The sequence below is a fragment of the Dermacentor silvarum genome, chromosome 3, assembly GCF_013339745.2.
Source record: "Dermacentor silvarum isolate Dsil-2018 chromosome 3, BIME_Dsil_1.4, whole genome shotgun sequence".
NCBI lineage: Eukaryota > Metazoa > Arthropoda > Arachnida > Ixodida > Ixodidae > Dermacentor > Dermacentor silvarum.
The window spans coordinates 79,737,026-79,760,762 of NC_051156.1; the positions used below are offsets into that span (position 1 = coordinate 79,737,026).

General features: G+C 47.5%; 1 protein-coding gene across 1 annotated transcript in view; it reads right to left on the reverse strand.

Annotated features, from left to right (window-relative positions):
- Positions 1–23,737, reverse strand: part of LOC119445540 (uncharacterized) — a 130,391-nt gene that overhangs the window by 22,194 nt on the left and 84,460 nt on the right. Inside the window, exons 11-13 of the mRNA XM_049664628.1 lie at positions 21,062–21,179; positions 13,231–13,310; positions 13,087–13,155 (exon numbers count right to left, since the gene is read on the reverse strand). Of these exons, the coding sequence (XP_049520585.1) occupies positions 13,087–13,155; positions 13,231–13,310; positions 21,062–21,179 (267 nt within the window). The remainder of the gene's footprint in view (positions 1–13,086; positions 13,156–13,230; positions 13,311–21,061; positions 21,180–23,737) is intronic.

Genomic DNA, 23,737 nt, shown 5'->3' on the forward strand with positions numbered 1-23,737 from the left:
ATTAATTTTATCAATGCTTAGGTCTGTCGTAATAAGCTCCTCCAGCCTGGCACTTTCTGTGAAAACAGACCAGTCTGCCAGTTCTCATTTCCAACGGCGCGGTTTATGAAGTATAATGGGCAGAGTTGGTGAGAGTTCGATTATGGCTGGTAAATGATAACTGCCACATCAGGTGCCTAGTACTTCCCATTTAAAATCAGTAAAAAGAGACGGTGAGCAGAAGGCTAAATCAAGGCAACTAAAATTACGGGAGTTCGGTGAGAAATACGTTGGCGCACCCTAGTTCAAAAGACAAATGTTATTTGTTAAAATGAAGTCTTCGATAAGATGCCTTCTTTGGTCAGTTTTCTCGCTGCTCCAAAGGGTGCAGTGCACATTAAAACCTCCTACTAAAACAAAAGGCTCAGGCAACTGGTCTGTTAAATTTTCCAGGTCTCAGGTTGTGAAATCGGTATGTGGTGGAATGTACAGGGAGCAAATTGTGACAGTTTTATAGGATAAAACGGTGATGGCTACAGCCTCGTACAGGGTATTTAGGAAAACATTGCGTGTAGGGATGCTGCCTTGCACAATAGCGACTCCTCTAGATAGACGGCTGGAGTGTTTGCGGTCCTTACGCACGACAGTGAAACCTTTGAGAAAAAGTTTGTTTCTTGAAGGCAGAATGCTACTGGTGATAGCTTATTTATTATGTCTTTGATGTCACCTAGATTGTGGATCAGGCCTCTGCAATTCCAATGAATGATGAAAGCCATTTTATAGGCACTGAAAATATTTACTTATGCGTGTGAGCTTAGAATTTGTAGGTGACAAGCATTAGAAAAATTGATTACTCTTGAGGGCGGTAACCGTTCAGGTTACCTGTTCCTTTTTCGGCGCAGTTAAGGACAAATAAGTTTGTCCTGTTTGCTGTGCTCCAGGGAGTGCGGATCTTTTAGCGTCGATGACGTCGGGGTTTTCAGGTCGCCCTCCATCGCCTTCTCCAAGGCGCTGGACGATCGAGAGCCAGGCGCCGAAATGCACGTCTCGGGCCTTGGAGTTCTGTTGAGCTTTGGGCCCTGCGACACTGCAGTCTGCCGACCCATCTTCGATGATGATGGAGCAGCACTGGCTGCAGCCACCGAGGGGGCAGATGGAGTCACTACGGGAACACTGTGCGTGGACTCTGTAGACTTCTGAAACCGGTGTGGCGCTGCCCCCTGCCGCGCCGCACTGCCATAGCTAAGTTGAGGTAAGTGCCCCAACCTTTTCCTCGCTTCATAGAATGAAACATTTTTCTTTTACGGTGATTGCAATTATTTCTTTTTTCCAGCAAGGGCAGCTCTGTGAGTAAGCTGGATGGTCTCCCTTGCAATTGGCACATTGTGCTGGAGCATTGCAGTTGTCAGAGGGATGGTCGTTGGCACTACACTTCGCGCATGTTTCTTTGCCTCTGCATGATTGTGATGCATGTCCGAACCTCTGGCACTTGAAGCACTGCCTCGGGTTTGGTATGTATGGTCGGATGCTGATTTTCAAGTATCATGCCTTGAGTGAACTAGGTACATTACTGGTTCCAAACGCGAGTATCCATGTTTTGTGGGGATTTCATGGTCGTTTCGTCGGAGTGTTATTCTTTGTACCTTAATTACGTTTTGATCTTGGAATCCTTCAAGGAGCTCTTCGTCACTAAGGTTAAGGAAATCTTCTGATATTACTCCCCTGCTTGTGTTCAGCGAGTGATGTGGAGAGATTGTCACGTTCATGTCACCGATACTGCTAGGTTCAGTGAGTTTCTTGACTTGTTTTTTCTTGGTCAGTTCGAGGAGGAGGTCTCCGCTAGTCATCTTTAATGCTTTGTAGTTAGGTCCAATGATGTTTACTAGGCATTTAGACAGTAGAAATGATGACAGTTTTCTTACGGTTGTGTTGCCTTCACTGTGAAGGACATGGTACTTTGGGTAGGCTCCTTGGTTTTCTTTCAAAAAGAACTGGAAAGGTGCTTTGGTGCACCCCCTTTTTAGGGTGCGATCTTTGAGGGCGGGGAAAGCGTTTGCCATGTAAGCTTTGAGTAGTTCAGTGGCGATGGTGGCCACCCACCACCGAGCCCAACAAGGGGAGGCTACTAGGTTGGAAGAATACCTGCAGACACCAGCCATGCATCACCGCTATAACCTAATATATTTATACCCGAGACTGTATATATTACGCCAGGTTAACCCTTGCCGGCAGGAAATTCAAAGAAGACAGGAAAGATGAAAAGGCGGGAGAAAAAGACGAAGATTGGAGTGAGAGACAGGAAAAGGCAACTACCGATTTCCCCCGGGTGGGTCAGTCCAGGGGTGCCGTCTATGTGAAGCAGAGGCTGAAGAGGTGTGCTGCGTCTGCTGGGGGGCCTTAAAGATCCAAACACCCAGCATCGTCTCAACGCCCAGGATGCCCCTTTCCCCAGTCACGGCTCAGCCACATATGGCTACACGCGGGAGGGTCCAACCCTCGTGTGCTCGAGTACGTGGTGTTGCAACACATCAAACGCCTGCTGACGCAGACGTCCCTACGGGGGAAGTGCAGAAAGCATAGAAAACGTCAAGCATTGCGTTATGCCAGTTCCCAAAAGTCAGGTTGGCTGCGATACAGCGTTAATAGGCGGTCAAGCATACCAAGAATAGGAGGCCACTGTCATAGGTCACAGTATGTATTAATTATACACGTGTGCACCTGCCGTCATCTGTCACAGTACGAGCACCGATACGCCACTGGCAGACCTTCAGGGCTATTTCGGGCGTGCCTGGGGTGATTCGAGCTCCTTGGAGGCAGTGAAAGGCATGCATTCCTTCTTTCAGACAATAATTCAAGATATCTGGATCAAGTGTATATCTATGACACTCAAAACACAAGTCGCAGCAGAAGGCCCATTTAGGACCAATATATATATATATATATATATATATATACACATATTGTAATGAGAAAAAACACAGAGACAGCACCCGTTCTTGGGCCGGCTGTTCTATATTCTCCTTGTCCTCTTTCTCTTCCAGCGCCCGCCTTGCGAGTGCTCGCGGCCAAGTTCACTTCGTCTTTACACTTGGCCACGCTGCAACTGAGTTTGCAGCGTGCTTGCAACAAAGAAACTTGTCAAGGGTGTGAGGTCGTCGATGGTGAGCCGTCCAGCGTGCAACCAGCTTCTCTGGCGAGCGGCACCGACTGTTGCGCGCTGGTTGCAGGTCTCGCTGACGATTGCCTCGCCGCTCAACGTTGTCAATTTTCCGTTGTCGCTAAGCATTGTCAGCGTTGTGGAGGCTGTCCATGGATGGTGATGCCCTGAGGCATGATGGAAGCCATTCTGGGGCAGTGCTTCGTTGCGGTGGCTACTGTGCACTGGGCGCCGGACTGACCCTGAAGGGAGCACCTTGACACCTGCATGGATGCTACGCTTAACAGCGACAGCGCTGAAAGGTGCAGCAGGGGCGTTCTCGGAAATAGGCGACCATGGTAATGGATGGCTCTGGTCAATGGACGCCGACACTTGCCTGAACGCCAAATCAGGATTTCTGATAGCAGGAATCGGGCCTGAAGAATTCCCACCGCCACTACTGCTGGAACCACAAGGTGTTGGGGTTGGTTGCAGCTGAGAACACTGGAAGACACCGAAATGCTGCCACTGCTCCCCTGGTGCGATGGTGGTTCCGGGCAACAGGCATCCCGCAGTGAAGGCTGCCCCGTGATGCCTCCCCTGAGACCCGGTACAAGTGAAACTTCCGAAGATGAGCACGAGCACGGTACCGGGTGGAGGGGGCCTGCAAGTGGCTGCTGCTGCAGCACAGGGATAAGTGGGACAGGGCTCTGCGCCATTTGGTCCAGGCCCTGGTCGGGTTCTCGCTGCTTGAGACGTAAGTCCAACGCTGCCTCGTAGACGGGCTGGCGGGCCACCTCGTTGGTGGATGGCGCCCCCTTTGCGGCAGGGGTGGCATGTGCCGGAGTGGGGCTTTTGCGATTATCCTCGGCCCACAGCAGCCATAGAGCCATGGCGGCTCGGTCCGTGTCCCAAGGGTCACGGTACTGCTGATTGCCCGCATTGTCGCCGCATGCGTCTGCTTCCGCCGCCGCTGCGGATGCAGCTTCATCTGCTGTCTTGGAGGCCATGCTGCCAAGTACACTATAGAAAGCGGAGGACGCCGACGTGGAGATGCTCGAACTGGAGGTCTGTGATTGATGCGGGGGCGGCTGAGGGATCGACTCGCTGCCGCTGTTGCTGAACCGTTGGTTCTCGGCCGCGATCTTCGACGACGATGAGCTGCAGCTGATGCTCGGGGATGTAGGGGCAGCGCAGGCATAAGGGAGCGGGCGGAAAGCAGCTATAAGAGCTGCACTCCACTCAAGCCAGGACCCCTGCTTGATGCCGTCGTACTTGTCTCAAGCCTTGGCGGCACTGCAAAGACGGTTTGCCGCAACCTGCCATCTTTTGTGGTCTGGCCAAGCATGACGTCATCTTCAAAGCCGCGGAATGTCGGTATTTGTATGAAATCCGGCTGCTGGAAGTCGCAGCGTATCATCTCCGCTAGGCTACCTGTCCATCGGCCTGAGGAACCAGGGCCGGTGTCCACGGACAGTGGGGTCGTTGTGGTTGTCGCGGCAGCCTGTTCTACCGCAAAGGAAACATCAACGGCATACCTTGGTGGCTGAAGAGTTGAAGAAGTGTCGGGCATGATATTTTCGCCAAGGGAAGCGTGGACGGCGTGCCCAGGCAAGGCAGGTCCAAGACTGAGGGCCCGAAGCGCTGTCCCACTGTCTTCGGTAGAGCCGACGACGACAGCCGGTGAGCCGGCACCTACGATGGGGCAGCCTGCGGCTCTCCCTGTTGAGGTGTTGCTCGACACACCTGCCGCAGGACCGAAGCGGTAGCTCTCCGGAGCGCCGTGCGCAGAACTGTGCTGATCGGACTCACCGCAGACATAGGGAAGCGGGCCGAAAGCAGCTATCAGAGCTGTGCTCCATGCAGACCAGGAAAGCTGCTTGATGCCTTCATAGCTTCCCCATGCCTTGGCGGCACCGCATAGTCGTTGTGCTGCAACCAGCCATCTTGTGTGGTCGGGCCAGGCATGACGATCACCCAAGGCATTGATGTTGCGGAGCCAAAGGGTGACGTCGTCTGGAAAGCCGCAAAACGTTGGTATTTGCACGAACGCCGGCAGCAGGGAAGCGTGGACGGCGTTCTAAAGGCAGGATGCAACCACCGATGGACGCGAACACGGTCATCATACCCTGGAGCTGTTGTGTCAGCTCGGCGATGGCGTGGGCGAGGTACATCCCTGTCCGAGAGCCGCCGAACAGGCTTGGACGCCGTCCCCGGACGGTGCAGTGGGTGCCTGCGACGGTAGGGTGGCGGGCTCCATACCGGGGGAAGCGTGAACGGCGTTCCTGGGAAGGAGGGACCCGGCACGCCGAAGCACCGTGCGAGGAACACTGAAGGCTGGAACACCTCAAGGCAGGTTCATTGTCGACTGCGTCATTGTAATGAAGAAAAACATAGAGACAGCACGCATTCTTGGGCCGGCTGTTCTATATTCTCCTTGTCCTCTTTCTCTTCCAACGCCCGCCTTGCGAGCGCTCGCGGCCAAGTTCACTTCGTCTTTACAATATATATATAATTCTGGGGTTTTATGTAAAAATCGGTGCATGAGCACTTGATTATTGTGGACCACCTGGGGTTCTTTAACGTGCACCCAATGCACGGTAAATGATCATTTTTGCATTCCACCCCCATTGAAATGCAGACGCCGTGGTCGGGATTTGATCCTGCTATGTCGGGCTCAACAGAGTGATGCCAAAATCACTAGGTTTGAATAATGGGTTCAAAATGTTTTAGTAAAACAAGCGGGAAGGCAGACAGTTGTGTGCATTTTCTCGGTGCGAGTAAGTCGTATGCAGTATGTGCACTAATTCTATTGTTTTTCATAGTGTGTTGCATCAGGCATAATTTTCAAGTTGCCTGGATGGGTGCTTTTCAAGTCTGGTTAACATGAAATAGTTGATGTTCTCTTATGCAATGTTCCTGTAGTGAGTTTTTGCATGGAGTCCATGTTCTGTAAACTTGATAAAGCTCACTAAAGAATTGAAAATTCCTAATCTATTCTGCAGCTATATGGTTTTTAAGATTCTGAATATGCAATAAATGCGGTGAAAGTTAGTTTTCTGTCAACAGAATTCACTAGCGTCTGAAAGGGTTAAGAAAGAGTATTTCTCACAGCTCCATCTCACAGAAGTTTCATCAAAATTTGACATCATCCTTGATAGAATAAGTGATAGCTTCACTAGGTCAGATCGTTTATAAACCTTGGTTTTGTGTTCATTTTTTACTTTGTACAGTCATTAGGAGTTTGCCGAAAGAAAACCTTGTCTTTTCTGACAGTTATTTGTTGCTCCTATTTATAGCTCTTGGGACATGGCAGGTCTCATGCTATCTTTATTCTAAACTGCTGAAATTTTCATTTTTTACCTATTCCACACCAAAAATGGTGCTACAAAGGTTTGAATAGTACAAACATAATATAATGACAACCCATAACTGGATGCAGTACCATTATGATATAGCAATTAATGCTTGCCTTTTAGAACCATCCCATTTACTTTTAGATCAAAACATTTCAGTAGGCTAACAAACAGTAAATAAACCCCTTGTTATTTCTTGTGCGCTGATAAAAGTGTATAAACTGTCAACCTATTTATTCACGAAACTTTCTGCGCATGGTGTGACAAGCTGCTGCCAAACATTTTTTTAAAGAAAAATAACTTTAGCCTTGGAAATAGATAATTCGAGTGATGAATTTTATTGCTAGAGAGGACATTTACAACCAATTCAGCCAAAGTAAAATTTCATTGTAGTTGGCCTTTAAAAAGTAAAGGCAAGGTGCTGCAAACATGCCATGTAGTGCAAGTTGGATGTATAAGGCACTCGACCACAAAATGCATGCAGTGACACTATTCGATGACAAAACTTCTTGTGTAGCTTCCACAGTGTTGTACGTTACATATGAAATTGCATGTTTTCCATGCATTAACATCTGATGCTGCTGATACAGGTGGCTGAAAGCTGTTGTACAGCAGATTAAATATAACGCCTAATGAAAACAGTCATTCAGCAGGCTTCCACTGCTTTTGTACTATACATGATGTACGCAGTGCAGACCTGAGCAGCAGTGGATAAACTACCTCACCACTCGACCTTGGCAAGCCATTCAGCCTCACTCGACCTAAAAACTCATGCATGAGTTCGAAGTCAAGGTTGCTCACCTTGCAACATTTCTAGCAGCTGCCTAACTCCTAAAGTTGCCCATCTATGGCCGCACACAGTTTTGATTAGATGAAACTACAAAGCATTACACCAGAACAAAAGATTCATGTCAACCATGTTATAGTTTTGAAATACCATCAGTGCATCTAAAGCTTAAATGCAACAAAAGGAAGCAACAACTAAAGAGCCTGGTGCTCGACTCATTTAGAAATCAATTGTGAAGCTAAAGTGTGGTGCTGAAAGCTGGCTGGTGGAGAAAGAAAAGAGAACCGCGTTGCCAAACGTACATAAGTGGACTGCTTGGTTGCTGATCAATTATAGCTCGCTCAGCAGCTGAAACTCCTGGGCCAATGCGGCAGGTCTGACTGCTGATTAAACTTGTACGTAACGAATACTACAATGCTCAGTACTTTTGTCATTCATAACTTTTAGACACGGTAATGCTCACTTTATTCAATTGATTTTTTTCAGTAACCAATTACAGTAAAACCTCGATAATCGAACTCGGTTAATTCGAAATTTCGGTTAATTCGAAGAATTGAAGCGGTCCCGTCATTCTCAATGCAAATTCTACCGGATAATTTGAATGGCCCGCGCGGCTCTATTCGGATAATTAGAAGTTTCCGGCTAGTAGCAACGTGCGGCGGTTAGGTTAGGGCGCTCCGTACAGTCGCCAACCGATTTTCCAAGCTCGTGGGGACTGAAAAATAGTCCGGAAGACTCGTTCGGCCGAAAAAAAAAGTTATTAGTGCGGCTTAAAAAAAATCTAATAATGCCCTGCCTCATACTACGCTTGGAGGGGATCGACTTGCTTGGATTTGCGCAGCAATGACGGTCTCCGTGTACAGTCGACACGAACGTCACCGCGTTGGCGATCTCCGCCAACGGAGTTCGCCATGGAGATCCAAGAAACGAGCTTCGCGCCGCTTAGCTCTCGCGAAGGTACAGGAGGTAGCGCCGATCACTGAAACATGGGTCTCCGAGACACCTGCTCAGTGTACACGCCACGTTCAAAATAGCAACCGAAACTTGAGAAAAAAAAAAAAAAAACCTCACTGAATTAACAAGCGTGGTGTCAGCGCGCACGAATGAGCGCGGCCGCCGCAGCGAGCGAAGGTTCGTGCGGTCTATCGCGTGAACGGAAACTGAGCGGCGAGAGCACAGCGCATACAAAAGGTCAGAGCTGTCTGGAGATCGCTTTCAAGATACAGTACGTGCGAGAAACCGCTCCGGCGCTAAGTACGCAGTTAGAACAGTAGAAGTCACTTGCCCCCCCCCCCCCCCCCCTCTCTCTCGAGGGAGGAAGTCGCGTTTACGCTCCACCGTGCGTTCGCTCTCCATGAAAGCGCGCGTCCTCCGCGCGCTGTCACTCGCACATACGGCGGGCACGCGGCGATGATTTTATTGCCCCTGGACTTTGTTTGGAACCTCAGGGCGGCGACGCCGACGGCGAAAATCCGCTTGAAGTGTCCATATAATTGCTGTCGCAATAAAAAAAACATCCCACAATAAATGGTTACAACGATAGTGCTGAGCGCATATACTAAGAAAAAATAAAAAGAGCAGTACTCTGGAGCGTTTTGTCAGCCAAGGAAGAGCTGGCATGGCCTTCGAGGCTGGAGGATTGCGCGAGCTCTCTATTGATAGCGCGCGTTCCAATCTTGGAGGCTATAAAGCGAGCCACTGGAATCCAAGCCAGTGCAAAATCCAACATGGCGGCCTCCAAGATTGGGTAGCGCGGCTCGGAAAGAGCGATTTAGTCCGCAAAATCGAACTTTGGGGTCTCAATTAGTCCGAAACATTGGGTGCGAAAATGCATGAACTCAATGGGAACCCTGACGGCTGCATTTTTGAAGTCCGGAATATCCAGCAAGTCAAAATTTTTGGAGTCAAGCACCACCACGCCCCGCTTTCGCGGCAGTTATCGATTCCGTGAACATCGTCCGCAACTTTGTTGAGTGCAGTGCGGGTGATATTTGTATGCTACGTTTTTTGAGCCAGCTGGAGAGCATGGCACTAGGGGCGGCGAACCAGCGCACCAAGTAATCCCGCATCGGTGATTATATTGAGTAATTTTTCTCGGACATGGGAAATAAAGGTGATTTCTTTTTGCGACAAGTTCTTGCTTGTTTTCTTTTTTTATTATTCATTTCGGTTAATTCGAAAATCCGCTTAATTCGAAGAATTTTCGCGGTCCGGCGACCTTCGAATTATCGAGGTTTTACTGTAAATGTAACCAGTTAATTTGGCGGGAACAACAGTAGAATGCCTGCAGTAACGCAACGCAGCAGCCTCACAGATGTACAGTGCTCACGGATTGAAACGCGACAATTTAGGCCTAACCAATGCGCATGCTTTTGTTTCCACCGTCGGTAGTTTCTGTGACATCGGCGCAATCTTGACTCGTATGCTTAGATCAGAGTCCAAGTCACCTTTCGTGACCAGATTCGAAGCAACAAGGCATGGTACTCTCGAGTAATTGCACAGAAAGAGTGTTCTACCCAAAATTTGCCTGTCGCGTTTCAATCCGTGAGCACTGTACATGTTCAGAGGGGGCAAACCCGGGCACTCAGTATTTGCTTCGTCGTTTTAACTGTCAATCAGATGCTAGCCTACGAATTGAACTGGTGCTGCTCTGGCTCGATAGCAATGGCTACTTGAACGCTGATGCCATGTCATCACTTAGAGACAATTTTTTTACCTTTTCATTGGTGCTACACGATACCTCTCTCTGAGGCCCACCAGTCACGATGGCTTAGCAGCCATGGTGTTGCGCTGCTAAGCACGAGGTCGTGCAATCAAATCTCGGTCGCGGCGGCAGCATTTCGATGGAGGCGAAATGCAAAAACGTTCATGTCCCGTGAATTGGGGGCCCCTTAAAGATGCCCTGGTGGTCAAAATTATTCCGAAGTCCCTCCCCCCGCGGCGTCCCTCATAATCAAATCGAGGTTTTCGCATGTAAAACCCCAGATCATAGAGGACCCAGTCTACGAGCATTGTGCATAATTATGATTGTTTACTCAATGCCACTAAGTGTTGGTATGTTACAAGAACTCTCTTTCCCTAAGCGTGCACATGAAGCAAGTTTTCAATGTGTTTAGAAGAAAACAAGGGAAGATTAATGACGAAAATTTTTAGAAGCAATTGTTAGTGAAGATAACGTGTGAAGAACCAGGCCAGCTAGTGCTATTTACTGTAGTGCAATAATAACAAAGGTTAGAAGGAAAGTAATGTAAAAATAATGATTACAGTTTAATAATTGCTCAATTACTTTTGTGGGGCAGTAACTGGTAACTGTAATCCATCCTCTGCTATGTCACTGACATGCAGTGGCTGAGAGTTCAGTTGCTATCAGTGATGCGTTGTACTTTGCTTTTTCCTTGAGCATAGTAATTAATTGATTAATGTGGTTTATTGGCGCAAGGGCCAGATGTGGCCAAAGAGCGCCAAGGCGATGATAATGGCTTGTCAGTGGTACATGAATAGTGAGTTATGATGTCTGGATAAAACATTAGATGAGGCGTGGCTGTAAAGGGGTCTAAAAATAGTCGCTGTAAAGTGCATAAAATCTACATGTGATAAGGTTATGGCAATGATTAATGACTTGTACTATGAAAATGAAGAATGCATTGAAAAAGAGTGATACATTATTCAAGATATTTCAGATGTAGTAATTGGCAAAAGCACTACTGCCTAAACAGAGCCCTTGAACCACAAGGGCCTGGAGGCAGGTGCTATTGACCCTTTTCGCGGAGCAGTTAGCTCTTTCGGCTGCGCGCCATACGTTGCCTCAGCGAATGCGCACGAATACGAAACCATTACTGCTTCTACCCTGCTACTGTGCGATCAGCTGTTGAAAATGCAACTGGGTGTGCGCTAATGCACTGTGCCCGGCCAATTCATACTGCAAAATGTGTCACGATAAAGGGAAGATGTGTGCGGTAGTTCGCTGCAAAAATAGTGAGTCACATATTGAATGGAATCAACCTGTGTCGCCGCTGCTACATAATGACTGCCTGTGTTGCCGCCCTTCGCAATGCACGAATTTCCTCAAGGATAAAAAATATAATTCATCCGCCTGCACTGTATAGCCAACCTCCAAAGAAAGGACTTCAACTCCGGAACGTCGGCACTTTGGAGTGAGTACTGCTCGTTACAAAATGAAGTAGTGCCACTTACTGGCATAGTAAGTTTCACGCACGCTTTCTACACACATCCACCCTTACTCGCACGAAAACTTACACCCACCCTATCGCCAATGTGTGAGTGAAGAGGCGCACACTTGAATCAATGTGCCGAAGCATTAGTGACGGCAACTGCACCGACAAGACACGAATGTTGGAAGCTGAATGTTTCAGTGACGGTCCACAGAGTAAGCGAGGGACTAGCGATAATATGTCTTTGCTACGAGCTACCGCAAAGTACCGAACATTTAAATTCCAAGCTTTGTGCACAGCAAGAACAAATTTATCGCAGCAGAGCACACCCGCGAGTGATTACGCTGAAAATAAACAAATAGTGGCCGCACCGAGGAACTTTACTGAGTCAGAAATATGACAAGCCACTGGTTCAAAATGTTTGCCTAATAAAGGACGCAGAGCACACTGATCCCGATTTATTTCATAAGCGGAAAGATTAGACAGCTTGGAATACATTTCTAGCCCCGCTCTTAGTACAAGCACCGTATACGCTGCTCACGCCGTTTGGACAAGGTGTAATGAGCTCTAAGAGCACTTACATGGCCTCTAAAGCTGTCACCCAAAGCTTCGTGCCGTGCACGCAGTCACCATCTACTATACGTGTCAAAACAGCGGTTTGCTTCGCCGCGTCGGCGTCACGCACTTGTATTGTAAACGCGGAGGCAACGGAGGCGGCTGAGGCAAGCAATGGACGCGTCACCACGTGATCAAACATGGCAGCGCCCACGGGAGCGCCGCGAAAAGGGTCAATACTGAACTACTGTCACAGCAGCATGCTCTGGAGAGAGGATGCGCTACGAATTTGTTGGGCTTATAACATGTAGGACAACATCGTTCAAGAAAGCGAGGACAGCTTTGGTGTTAAAAAGCGGCTCTTCACCAATAAACATCATAGGATGAAGAGGGATATGGTAGCGGTATGCTGCACAAAATGTTTCCTTCTGGCTTCCCGACACTCCAGGAGGACATGGAGGACGGTCAGCCTCTCACCACATCGGCCACAGGTTGGAGGCTCATTACGAGTCAACAGAAAATTGTGAGTACCATATGTGTGTCCTATTCTGAGACGACACAAGAGGACATCTGTTCTTCGTGTTTTCGAACTGTAGGGCCAGAAACCTAACTGTGGCTTAATTAAGCGGAGCTTATTGTTTGTTTTGGCGTCCCACAAGCGTTGCCAGTGGCTTTGCAGTTTTGAGCATAGTAATTACAGACTACTGAAACAAGCCCAATTTTCCCACTATTAGGAAAATGCCATATCTTCATTAGGTTCAAAGACTGATAGCTTACTGCAAGTAAAGCAGGGAAAAAAAACTTAAATAAAATAAAATAGAATAAAAAATAAGTACATGAACAGCGGGAGAATGCAACACAACTCTCCACGTATTTTTGGCGCTTTGCTTGCATTATGTCACATCGGCAAGGTTCTATCCTTCTCAAATTTATTGCTACCTTATTTGCTCAAAGAGCACTTGAAAGCAAAGCCAAGAATTTCATGTCAAATAAAAATTCACATAAGAGAGCTATGTAGAGCCAAATACAATTAAAATAAAAGAAGACATAACCTTCTAGACTAATTAAAGCCCCCTATCAGTATTAAGCATCATTTCTTACTTTTTCAATGGAAAGAGAGTGACCTGTCGTGCCAGCTGTTGGTGGATCTTCACACCAGGAACTTCATAACTGTAAATTAGGGAAACAAAAGCTGGAAAATTAGTTTTCTACAAACTACGCACAAGCTTTCCCCATCAGTCCTACCTGGCCATTTGATTGAAAAGGGAGAGATGGTCTTCTTTTTTCAGGACCAGTGTTGGAAACTGGATGCATTTGTCTTCCAGCTAAAATAGGAGAATGAAAGAAAATCACAAGGAATGAGCGTACTGCACCTAGCATAGAGGAGAACATATCTGCCCTGTACTTTTGTCAGCCTTCCATAAGCGCCAAGAACTATGACATACTTCCCCTTGTTTCCCTAATTTGAGATCGTAAAGAAACAATATGAGTCAACATATGCATGTATGGGCAACACGAAAGCAGGGTTTGTACAGAACATTCTACTCAATATACAAGAACTATTCAAGGATTTCAGGGATGACAAAGGCCAAATTTCAAGGAGCAGCTATTTTTCGTAGCTAAGCAGCTGCCGAGTGCCATACACGCTTCAATCTCTTTAAGATGCCCGTCATCAGGCCACATAGCAAATTTTGGTCATACACTGGAAGTTATTACGTGCCGTCTAAGGAGTGTTCTACCACAAGAAGGTTTTAAATTAGTTCATTAATAGCAGAGATAAAAATACTTGGAGTGCTGTAAACCCACGAATTTCACGAGACAAGCATCATTGCGAACATGACCGACACTCTCTTCACTTGCCCCGCCTAGCCTCCGCAAGCAAAATTCCTTCCCTGCGTTCTGCCACTCCGGAGCCGGAGGATCACGTGACAAATACGCCACGGCCCTGCTTTTCTTTTTTTGCTCTTGTGTTTTTGCCAAGTGACGGTCCCGTGATCGAGCTGTTGCGCTTGTCTTGTTTCGCGCAGTGGACTATTTTGCGCGCTCCGCACGAGAACATCTGATTAGCGGTATAAGTCAGTGCCACAGTCAAGAGCGCTAAGGCAGGCACAAGAGAATGAAAGAGCATGATCCCAGCGCTGGAACACGGTTGAAAATGACAGTTTCATTCTCTGCGCATTCGACTGCACGACGTGGGAACAAGCAGACGAAACGGAAGGTACATCTCTCTTGCTACGGCAAGAAGTAAAACAAGAACACGCATACATTTAGTTTGTATGTTTTATTATTTCCCTAAACATCAATTGGTCTACTGAAGCAGCAGATTAAACAAATAACTGATGTTGTCTTGAATAATTCTCGAAGTCATATGTCACCAAAAAGAAACCGGCTCCGTCGTCGTTCTCTTCGACGGAGAAGAAGTCCCCAGCTACATCAGAGTCGGCCAGGCAATAGTTCGGTGCTACCTCTTCAAGAAACAGATTGAGGTGTGTAGCAAGTGCACTCGAGTTGGTCATCGCGCGGACGTCTGCCCCACTCCAATGGTCAACGTGTGCCGCAACTGTGGCGCCAAGGACCCGAAGCAGGAGCACTCGTGCCATGTTAGATGCAAACTCTGCGGCAAGGGTCACCCTACCGGAGATAAAGCCTGCCAACAGAAGTACCAGACCCCCTTTGTCGTTCGACAGAGGCGAAAGGAGCGAGAAATGGAATGTGCCTTCAAAGTGGACCTGCAGGATTTCCCAACGCTCGAGGCCGGGCAGTCTAGGCCGTCTTCTGGCGGCTGGCTGCAGCCTTTCATCATGGGAGGCGGACCCGTGCTTCCCGCCACTGCGAAATGGACCTCCAAAGAAAAGAATCCAGAACCTTCTAGAACATCAGCTGGACCCTCTACCCAGGTAAGCAGGGGGCACCGTCACCTCTAAGGAGTCAGGGGAGCTTCAGAAAGTCAGGAACGCGAACGCAAAACTCAGCTCAGAGTTAGCGGAGGTCAGAAAGGAAATGGCGGCGCTCAAAACCACGTTCTCAGCATCGAGACAGGATGGCGACCAAAATGGCGCCAACGGTCGCAAGCGCTGAGCTGTAGGTGACGTTCCCGAGGTTGACGTAACAGACAGCCTTAACCAAATCAAAGAATCCTTGAGGCAGATTTCTTCGATGCTTCAAGAAATCAACAAAGATATAGTAATACTCAAGGCACAGAATCGATTTATTGATTTTCCGCTCCCGACAGAATTATCGCAGTTAATAACAGACCCCGCCGTTGTGGCGGAGCTCGCGCTAAAGCAGATACCGTGCCCTCAAAGCGTTCCGAAGTCTCAGCCTTGTGCTGAACCTAAATCATAATCATGGCTGTGGCATCTAACACCGACTTTCGTGTCTGGCAGTGGAACTGCTGCGGATTCAAAAAGAAAAAAACAGTATTAGCTCAATATCTTCGACCGTGCGAATCAAAACCTCAGGTAATTCTACTTCAAGAAACGATCACGCCCGGCACCACGTTTAGTGGTTACGAGTCTTTTGAACGCGTCAAGAACGGTGGCAGAGGAGTCGTTACTCTGGTCAAAAGGGGCATCACAGTCATTGAACACGAAGACATAGATAAGCGCTCTAACGCCGAATATGTATATACAGAACTGTTACCGGGTAAGAACATGCGCAGGGGATTGCTTATCGTCAACGTATACAGTTCGCCAAGGCGATACGACGAGCGCTTTTACGGCCTCATCGGAAAAGCAGTAAAGATGGCTACCGACGCCGGCATACCGCTCGTAGTAGCCGGCGACTTTAACGCACCTCACTCCACGTGGGGTTACGTTAGAGACTCGCCCAAGGGGGTTTCGATATGCAAAGCCATACAGGACTTTCATCTCACGCTACTCACGGACTCTGGTTTCCCCACGCGCATAGGCAACTCGGTAACGAGACCGTCGACCCCAGACCTCTCTCTGGTCGCCTATGACGGCAAGTCATCATGGCGAAACATGGGGGAAGATCTGGGGTCCGATCATATTATCATTGAAATGACACTGCATGCTCAATACAAAACCACCAGAATTCAGCGCATAGTTGATTGGGATCTCTTTAGATCCAGAAGGAGAGACAAAAGCCCTCCCAACGACTACGGCGAGTGGATAGAAACACTCTTCTCCGATGTCTCTGCCTCCACTAAGGAGACAGAGACGGAAGAAGATTTCCCAACCATGGACAGTCACTTAGCGCACATGTTTGAGGCTAAAATGGCTCTCAAAGAACGGTGGGCAAAGAACAAACTCAACAGGTCACTAAGGAAACGCATCGCCAAGATCAATGCAGAAATTGCCTCGTACTCCAAAGTGTTAGAACAGAAACACTGGGTCGAAACGTGTGACAAAGTCAACGGGCAGATGAGGGTGGGCGGCAAGTGGAACTTGCTCAAACACCTTCTGAAACCCACCGACACCCGCGCCGCCCAGAGATCGGCCATCGAGAGACTCGCTCACCGAGCTCTCACTCTTCGTAACAAAGATTGGGTCATGAATGATCTCGCCGCAATTCATCTGCCGCCTGACACTATCTCATCCACGCTGCCGCGCGGCTACGCCGGAAATGATTCCTGTGAGCTGGACGGCGACATATCGGAATGGGAAGTCAGGTCTGCACTTCACAAACTCAATAGCACCTCGGCGCCGGGCGCTGACTGCGTCACGAACCGCATGCTCAGAAACCTTGAGGACAAGTCGGTATCCTTCCTGACCGATCTATTTAACAGACATTGGAAGAACGGCTCGTATCCACAAGAATGGAAACACGCCACCGTCATACTGATACCCAAACCTGGTAAGAAGTGCACGACAGAGAATCTTAGACCGATCTCACTTACATCGTGTGTCGGCAAAATTTTCGAACATGTCATAAACGATAGGGTTTCTAAGCACATAGAGCGCAACGAACTCTTCTCACCCAACATGGTAGGCTTTCGCCCACACTTATCAACACAAGACGCCATGCTTCTAATCAAATCGCAGGTCATCGACGCCTCCACCAGAGATCCAAGAGTCATTTTGGCTCTGGATCTAAAAAAGGCGTTTGATACCATACTTCACGATCACATCCTAGAAGCCATCTCGAGCTTGGTCTCGGTAGGCGTTTCTTTGACTTCGTTAGGCAGTTCCTGTCAGGCAGAACGGCTACCATCAGGTTAGGGGAGGTGGAGTCAGACAAATTCCAACTAGGCAACACTGGTACCCCGCAAGGGGCAGTGATTTCGCCCCTTCTCTTTAACATCGGCATGACGGCTCTCGCTAGAGAGCTCGATAACAACAGCGACATCGGCTCCGTCATCTATGCCGACGACATCACCGTTTGGTCCCGGGGCGGCTCGGTGGGCCACACTGAGAGTACGCTCCAAGAAGCCGTACGTACGGTCGAGAAACACCTTTCTCGTATGCAACTCGCACTATCAGGCTCCTGGTCTACCAACCCATCCGCATGGGGCGACGCCCTAAAGCGTGGAGACCGCCGACGGAGATCGACATACACTTGATCACTAAGAACGGCGCGGAAATACCCCGCAAAGACACCATACGCGTGCTAGGCATGCTTATCTCGGAGAACGGCAGGAATGCAGCTACGATACAGAAGCTTAAACAGCACACCGCTGCCACCGTTCGGCTCATTCAAAGGATCTCGGGCAGAAGAGGAGGCATCAAGGAGGACAACCTCCTCCGGCTATTCCATGCCTTCCTTCTAAGCCATGTCAATTACGTCGCCTCCATGCACGTCTGGAGCGCTGCCGAAAAGGCCAAACTCGAAGTCCTTATTAGGCAGACTGTCAAAAAGGTCTTAGGGCTCCCTTCTAGAACGAGTACCACAAAGCTCGAGGCGTTGGGCGTGCACAATAAGCTCGACGAATTAATAGAAGCGCAGTGCACTGCCCAGATTTCCAGGCTTTCGAGCACTGGAGCGGGCAAGGCGATTCTAGCCAGAGCAGGCATCACCTCTCCCCTGACTCTCCCCTGACTCTCCCGACGTAAGGTCGACGATCACGCTTTATCCACTTCCATGAAACATGAATCCGGTACATAATCAGGGTAGAAGGAGAGCGCGGGCTAAAGCCTACCTCTCTCTGCTAAACAGTAGAAGAGAAAACGCGCTTTTCGTAGACGCATCTCGTTCGGGACCAAATAGCTTCGTGGCCGCCGTGTTAGACATGAGCGGCCGCACCGTTAGTGCCGCCTCTGTAAGGACCAAGTCTGTCGGGGTAGCCGAACAAGTCGCCATCTCTCTGGCGTTAACGGCTAGAGATCCATTCCTCATCTTTTCTGATTCCATGACGGCCGTCAGGTCGTTCGACGCCAATCAAATCTCTTTAGCTGCTCACAGCATTCTCACTCACAACAAAGTATTTCCTCACGAGTTGACGTGGTTTCCCGCCCACATGGGCGCCTCCGTCGACGGCATCGCCAATCCCAACGAACTGGCTCACGCTCGGGCGCGAGGACTCATTCACCGCCCCGGGCAAACGAGCTCCCCGCCCACTGCGGGGGAGGGAAGTGGCGGTGGCGCCGACGGGGACCCGTTGACTACCTTTCACGAGATAACTTCGCATTACAGACTAGACAGGAAATCCTTCACGGATCCGCATAGAGAATTAACTAGGAGGCAGGAGATAGCTCTCCGACTCCTTCAGACTGAATCCTTCCCGTCGCCGGCCACCATAGCCATGTACACGGACATTTCACCTAACTGCTTGGCATGTAATGAACTCGCAACCTTTCCTCATTTGATGTGGCGGTGCCCCCGCTTACGCGTCTGCACAAGGAAGCATCACGTCAACGAGATGGACTTCTTCCGCTGCATCGCAAGCTCAGACCTTGCGCACCAACTCCGGGCGGTCCAGGGAGCCTGTGAAGCGATCGGGAACCTTTGGTTCCCGACCCCTACGCGGGCGATGCCCTCGGCGGGTTCCTAGGGACCCTCTTCCCAGGACAGGACGCAAATAAAGTTCATCTGTCTGTCTGTCTGTCTGTCTGTATATGTCACCAAGAGTGACATCACAGCATGGCCATGTACGTAGGCACATTTGTGTGATTGATGTCAACTCTCCAGCTGGGAGCGCAGCACCCGTAAGGAAGAGGGCCAACAGCGTTTGGTTTGAAATTTAGGCTCTTTCTGCAGCGCGTAGGGATGCAGTACTTAGCACACACGATTGTTAGTGTGCATTGTATGCACTACGCTTGTCAGCTCAAAACAGCCAGACCTGGTAAGGGGCCTTTTAAGTAGCCTTTCAAGCTTGACTTTCCCATTGTGATGTCAACCAGCTTCTAGCAGGATGGCCAGTAGTGTCTGGCTTCAGCCAAAGATGTTTGTCACATTAAAGCCAAATGGCTGACACTTACTTTGCACAAGCAATTTCTAGAGCCTAGGCCTCGGAAATGGAACCATGATGATTGTGATGTGAACGAGCTAGCAAAACAACGAAGATAGTGTTATGGCTTGGTTGCTTGATCTAGCTTTGTCTAGCTCCACGATGGCAATGGTAATTTAAACACACCTATTGTTGGTGGCTGTGAACACACCATGTTGCATCGCTTGTGACACTATGGAAAGAAAATGTTTAGGATGATTTTTCGTTAGCGTCCATGGCATAGCCCCAATGTGGAGTTTGTTACTATGAATGTTTGGAAGTCACCCCCAATCCCAGTTTTCAAAAAATTCAAGGGTTTTAAAGGATTTCAAGGAGGTGTACGAACCCCGTGAAAGGTAACACAAGGGCACTAATGTACTAATGTACATTATATATTTGGCCAGCTAATGCGAGATGGTGGAATCACAAGTTTCATGCTAATGACATGGCTCTGGATTTTGAATATGTCCTCCTGTGTAGGTTTAGTTCAAGTTTACCACATAGTGCATTAAGTATGAGAGTATTTGAGGTTCAGACTAAACAAAAACACCATAAATAATCCACTGGATAAAAACTTAAATCTTAAACTTAAACTTAAACAAGAAGTGCTGGCACGACACAGAAAGTTTGCCGATATGCGCTACATAGAGTAAAAAAGAGGTGAACACCCCCATGTGTTTGTCGCATCGCATACCACCCCATCACCACAATTTTTTTCATTCAAGACACCACATTCAAATATACCACATAGACTCGTGTAAGGGCTGCACTTTTTTTTCACAATTTTGATGAGGTGCAGCCCTTACACAGGGAGCGCACCTTTTGGTCCAAATGGTGCCGGCACCGCCAGCGACTTGTGCACACCCCGTATCTTGCGCACACCGCAGCGTTCGCCATCTAGTAGCGGCATGCAGAAGTAGCAGCGTGTGAAAATTCGCTGATGCACGCGTGCTGCATCAGGGCACTGAATGCGATTGCTTCTCTGATGGAAATTTTTTACAAATTTTGGGCTGCCAAGTTGGGGGTATGGTCCTTACACAAGACTATACGGTAGTTGCATCGATCCACAATGAGGCTACACATACTTAGACACGATAGTCGGCACCATATGACGCACACATTGGTGACAATCACTATTTTCTGCTCATCTAATAGTGTCATTCCACAAGTTGCCTGCAATTACAAGCAGATCAACTAGATGCCAAGGCATGACGGTAGGAGCAAATACCTGTGCAAATTGGCTCATGTTTGTCGCAGCACGTTGGATGCTTCCAGTGCCAACATTCGCCTGATGAAAATATCTGGCCCGGTCAGACGGTTGTCTGGCGCCATCTTTTTTGACATTAAGCACAAGAAGGAATACCATATTACATTTTCTTAAAATTAGTACAACTTTGAATACGAAAGCACATCATTAACAGTTATGGGCTCTCTAAGAACTACTACCTTCTATTAGCTTGCACATGTCTGGAAGAGAGAGAGCACAAAAAACAGTGCTGCAGTGTTGCCTGCACCTGTCTCCCTTCTGGATATGTACAACTAACTCTTTCAAGTGTACACTGTAGATTGTTTATTGCATTTTCAAGGAAAAGAAGAACACATCCAAGGAGAAAGACCAAGAGAACTGCACGTTACCTCAAATTTGTAAACGGGCATGCTTTGTGTGAACAGCAAAAAGGCCACATGTACCTTTTGCAGGGTTACGTCTGAGGACCATCCAAGGAACTGAGAAACATTAGCAGCAGTTACGTAGGGCAGCTGCTCATAATTGAGGATCATCAAGCAGTAGCCAGACTTGAGGTAAACCCTGAAAAGAAATGTAGCGACAGAAGATGTTAAGGTATCAAGGACTGTTTTCCAATGAGCTAAAGTGTGGCTAAGCTACCTTACCTTCTGAAAAAAGTGAAGACCATTTCAAAAATTATAAACTAGAAAATGAGTCATCATAAAAATTCTAATGGGTGAACAGGAATATCATGTACTTGAAAAATGCTCTCCCAAATGGCTTGCACCAGTCTCAATCGCCTCACAAGCTAAAATTTGCCCTTGTATAGCAGTTTTGAAGAAACTGACCGTCGTCTCAGGGGTGCCAATTTACATCAGTAGGGAAAAAGTTTAAGAAAGTATGATTACGTACATACACAGCACACACACAAATACACACACACTGTTGGCTGTCGTTTATTCGACCTGACAGTCTGAATTATCCAGCAGATTCAATTTTTTTAAAAGGAGAGGCAGAAAAAAAAGGTCAAACAGATTGTTGTTCTATTTGGCAGCATATATTACCAGTCTATCCCAAATATGACATCCACCTGTATTTAATGGGTTATGGCAATCGGGAAGGGATGAAACCTGCAGGATTTACCTTACAGAATGAAAATTTTTTTTTTACAGTGTTAGTGTTCATATTTGTCACGCTCAGAGACCTTTTTATTACTATGGGCCACAACATATCCTCCATGCAGTCCATTGCATTTGATATTTGAATTTCTCAACGACTCGGCAGCCATCGTGAACTGGACATTGGCACATACCTAGACTAAACACTTCCCCAGTTCGTCCAACTACGCACAAAACACTTCAACATGCTAAAAATGTGTGACGTGGCTTTACTGCCTCTAGCTTATTATATGAATAATACCTTCTCTTTTGAATGAGCTTTATTAAATCAGTGCATCACCATCAACAGCCTACAAATTTATTCACACTAAATGTCTATCGTGACAATCTCTGACAGCTTTTTTTATCACTAAGAACCACATATAGCACTTTAAGCTGTCCATTGCTTTTGATATTCCGCATTTCTTAAACCACTTTGCTACAATTGAGAACAGGATGGTGGTCCATGCCTCAACTTCTTCAGTGCTTTCCACGGTTGACTTGCTGTAATAATTAGGCATACATATATTTGCAAATTTAAGCTGGTCAAACCATGTCACAGTCAGATAAACTATCAGCTTATTTAGTAAAAAAGCTGATGTAGAATATACCAGTGCAATCTGGGACCCTTATCAGTCACGGTTAATTGAGAGACTGGAAGGAGTTCAACGTCTAGCGGCAACATTTATTGTAGCACGATATTCTCCCACAGATTCTGTCTCCGAAAATCTGTTTGTTGAACTTGCCTAAGCTCGCTGAACGCAGGCGCATAGCTAGGTTTTATTGCTTTGTTTATTCATGTTGCACAGGCTCCAGCATCGGAGCATTGTGTGAAAAGGGGGGATTACATAGATAGGGGTAATGTCAGGAGCATGAGTAACATGACTATGCAAAACAATGCTTATTGACTGTCAGCACCCATCACTGAAAAGTAAACACAACATTATACAATAGTTAATAACGCATTAGTATTTAGAAAAAATGGCTGTTACTTCGTCCCTAAAACTAGCTGGATCACGGATCTTCACGATGTGCTCAGGAAGACCATTCCAGTGAATGATAGCCTGCGGCGAAGCCAATGAATTAAATGCAACGCTTCTACCAGAAATGCGTTGAAAGCTTAGAGGATTGTTTAAACGATGTGAAGTTCTTCAAAATGAAGTTCTTTTTCCTTCTCACTAAAAACACATTTAACATCAATAGTAAACAGTATTTGCTAGCACGACAAGGTAGACCAGAATGGTGGTCCATGCCTCAACTTCTTTGGTGCTTTCCACAGTTGACTTGCTGAAATACTTAGGCATACATATATCCGCGAACTTAGGCTGGTCAAACCTGGTTACAAAAATATGTCCTCCTGTATAGTAGTTTAGTTCAACTTTACCACATAGTGTATCATGCATGAGATTATTTGACGTTCAGACTAAACAAGAACATCTTCGGTGTATGCACAGAATATTTCGCTTATGTACACTAATGATAATTGTTTTTTGTTTGCTTATTCATGTACTGTTTTATTCATGTACTATCCTAATTGCAGAAATGTTGCTATTGACCTGCTTCTTGTGCTACAGACAAACCAGGATATAACGAAATTGACAAATTCCGGAAAAACTTCGTTATAAAGAGGATTTCGTTATATGCAGGTTTGGCACGAAAATTCGAAAAAGAAACGCTTAGTAAGTAAGCAAAAGGGGTAACAGATGGCAGAGCTCACCCAAAACATTTATTTCGCGGTAAAAAACTGCATGATTTTGCTTTGTTGTTTGTTAATGATGGATGGCAGCACTGACTGTTCGTACGTGGCGGGATCAGCAAGCGGCGGGATCAGGTTTGAATGAAGAGAGGGGGATAGGTCACGCCCTTGGTGCCAAGATCGCTGGGTCAAGGGATGCAGGCCCGCCTCGCGCACGCTCGCACGTACACTCGCACTCGGCTCACAGTCGCCGTGAATTCGAGCGTGCCAAGCGCGACATGCTAAAA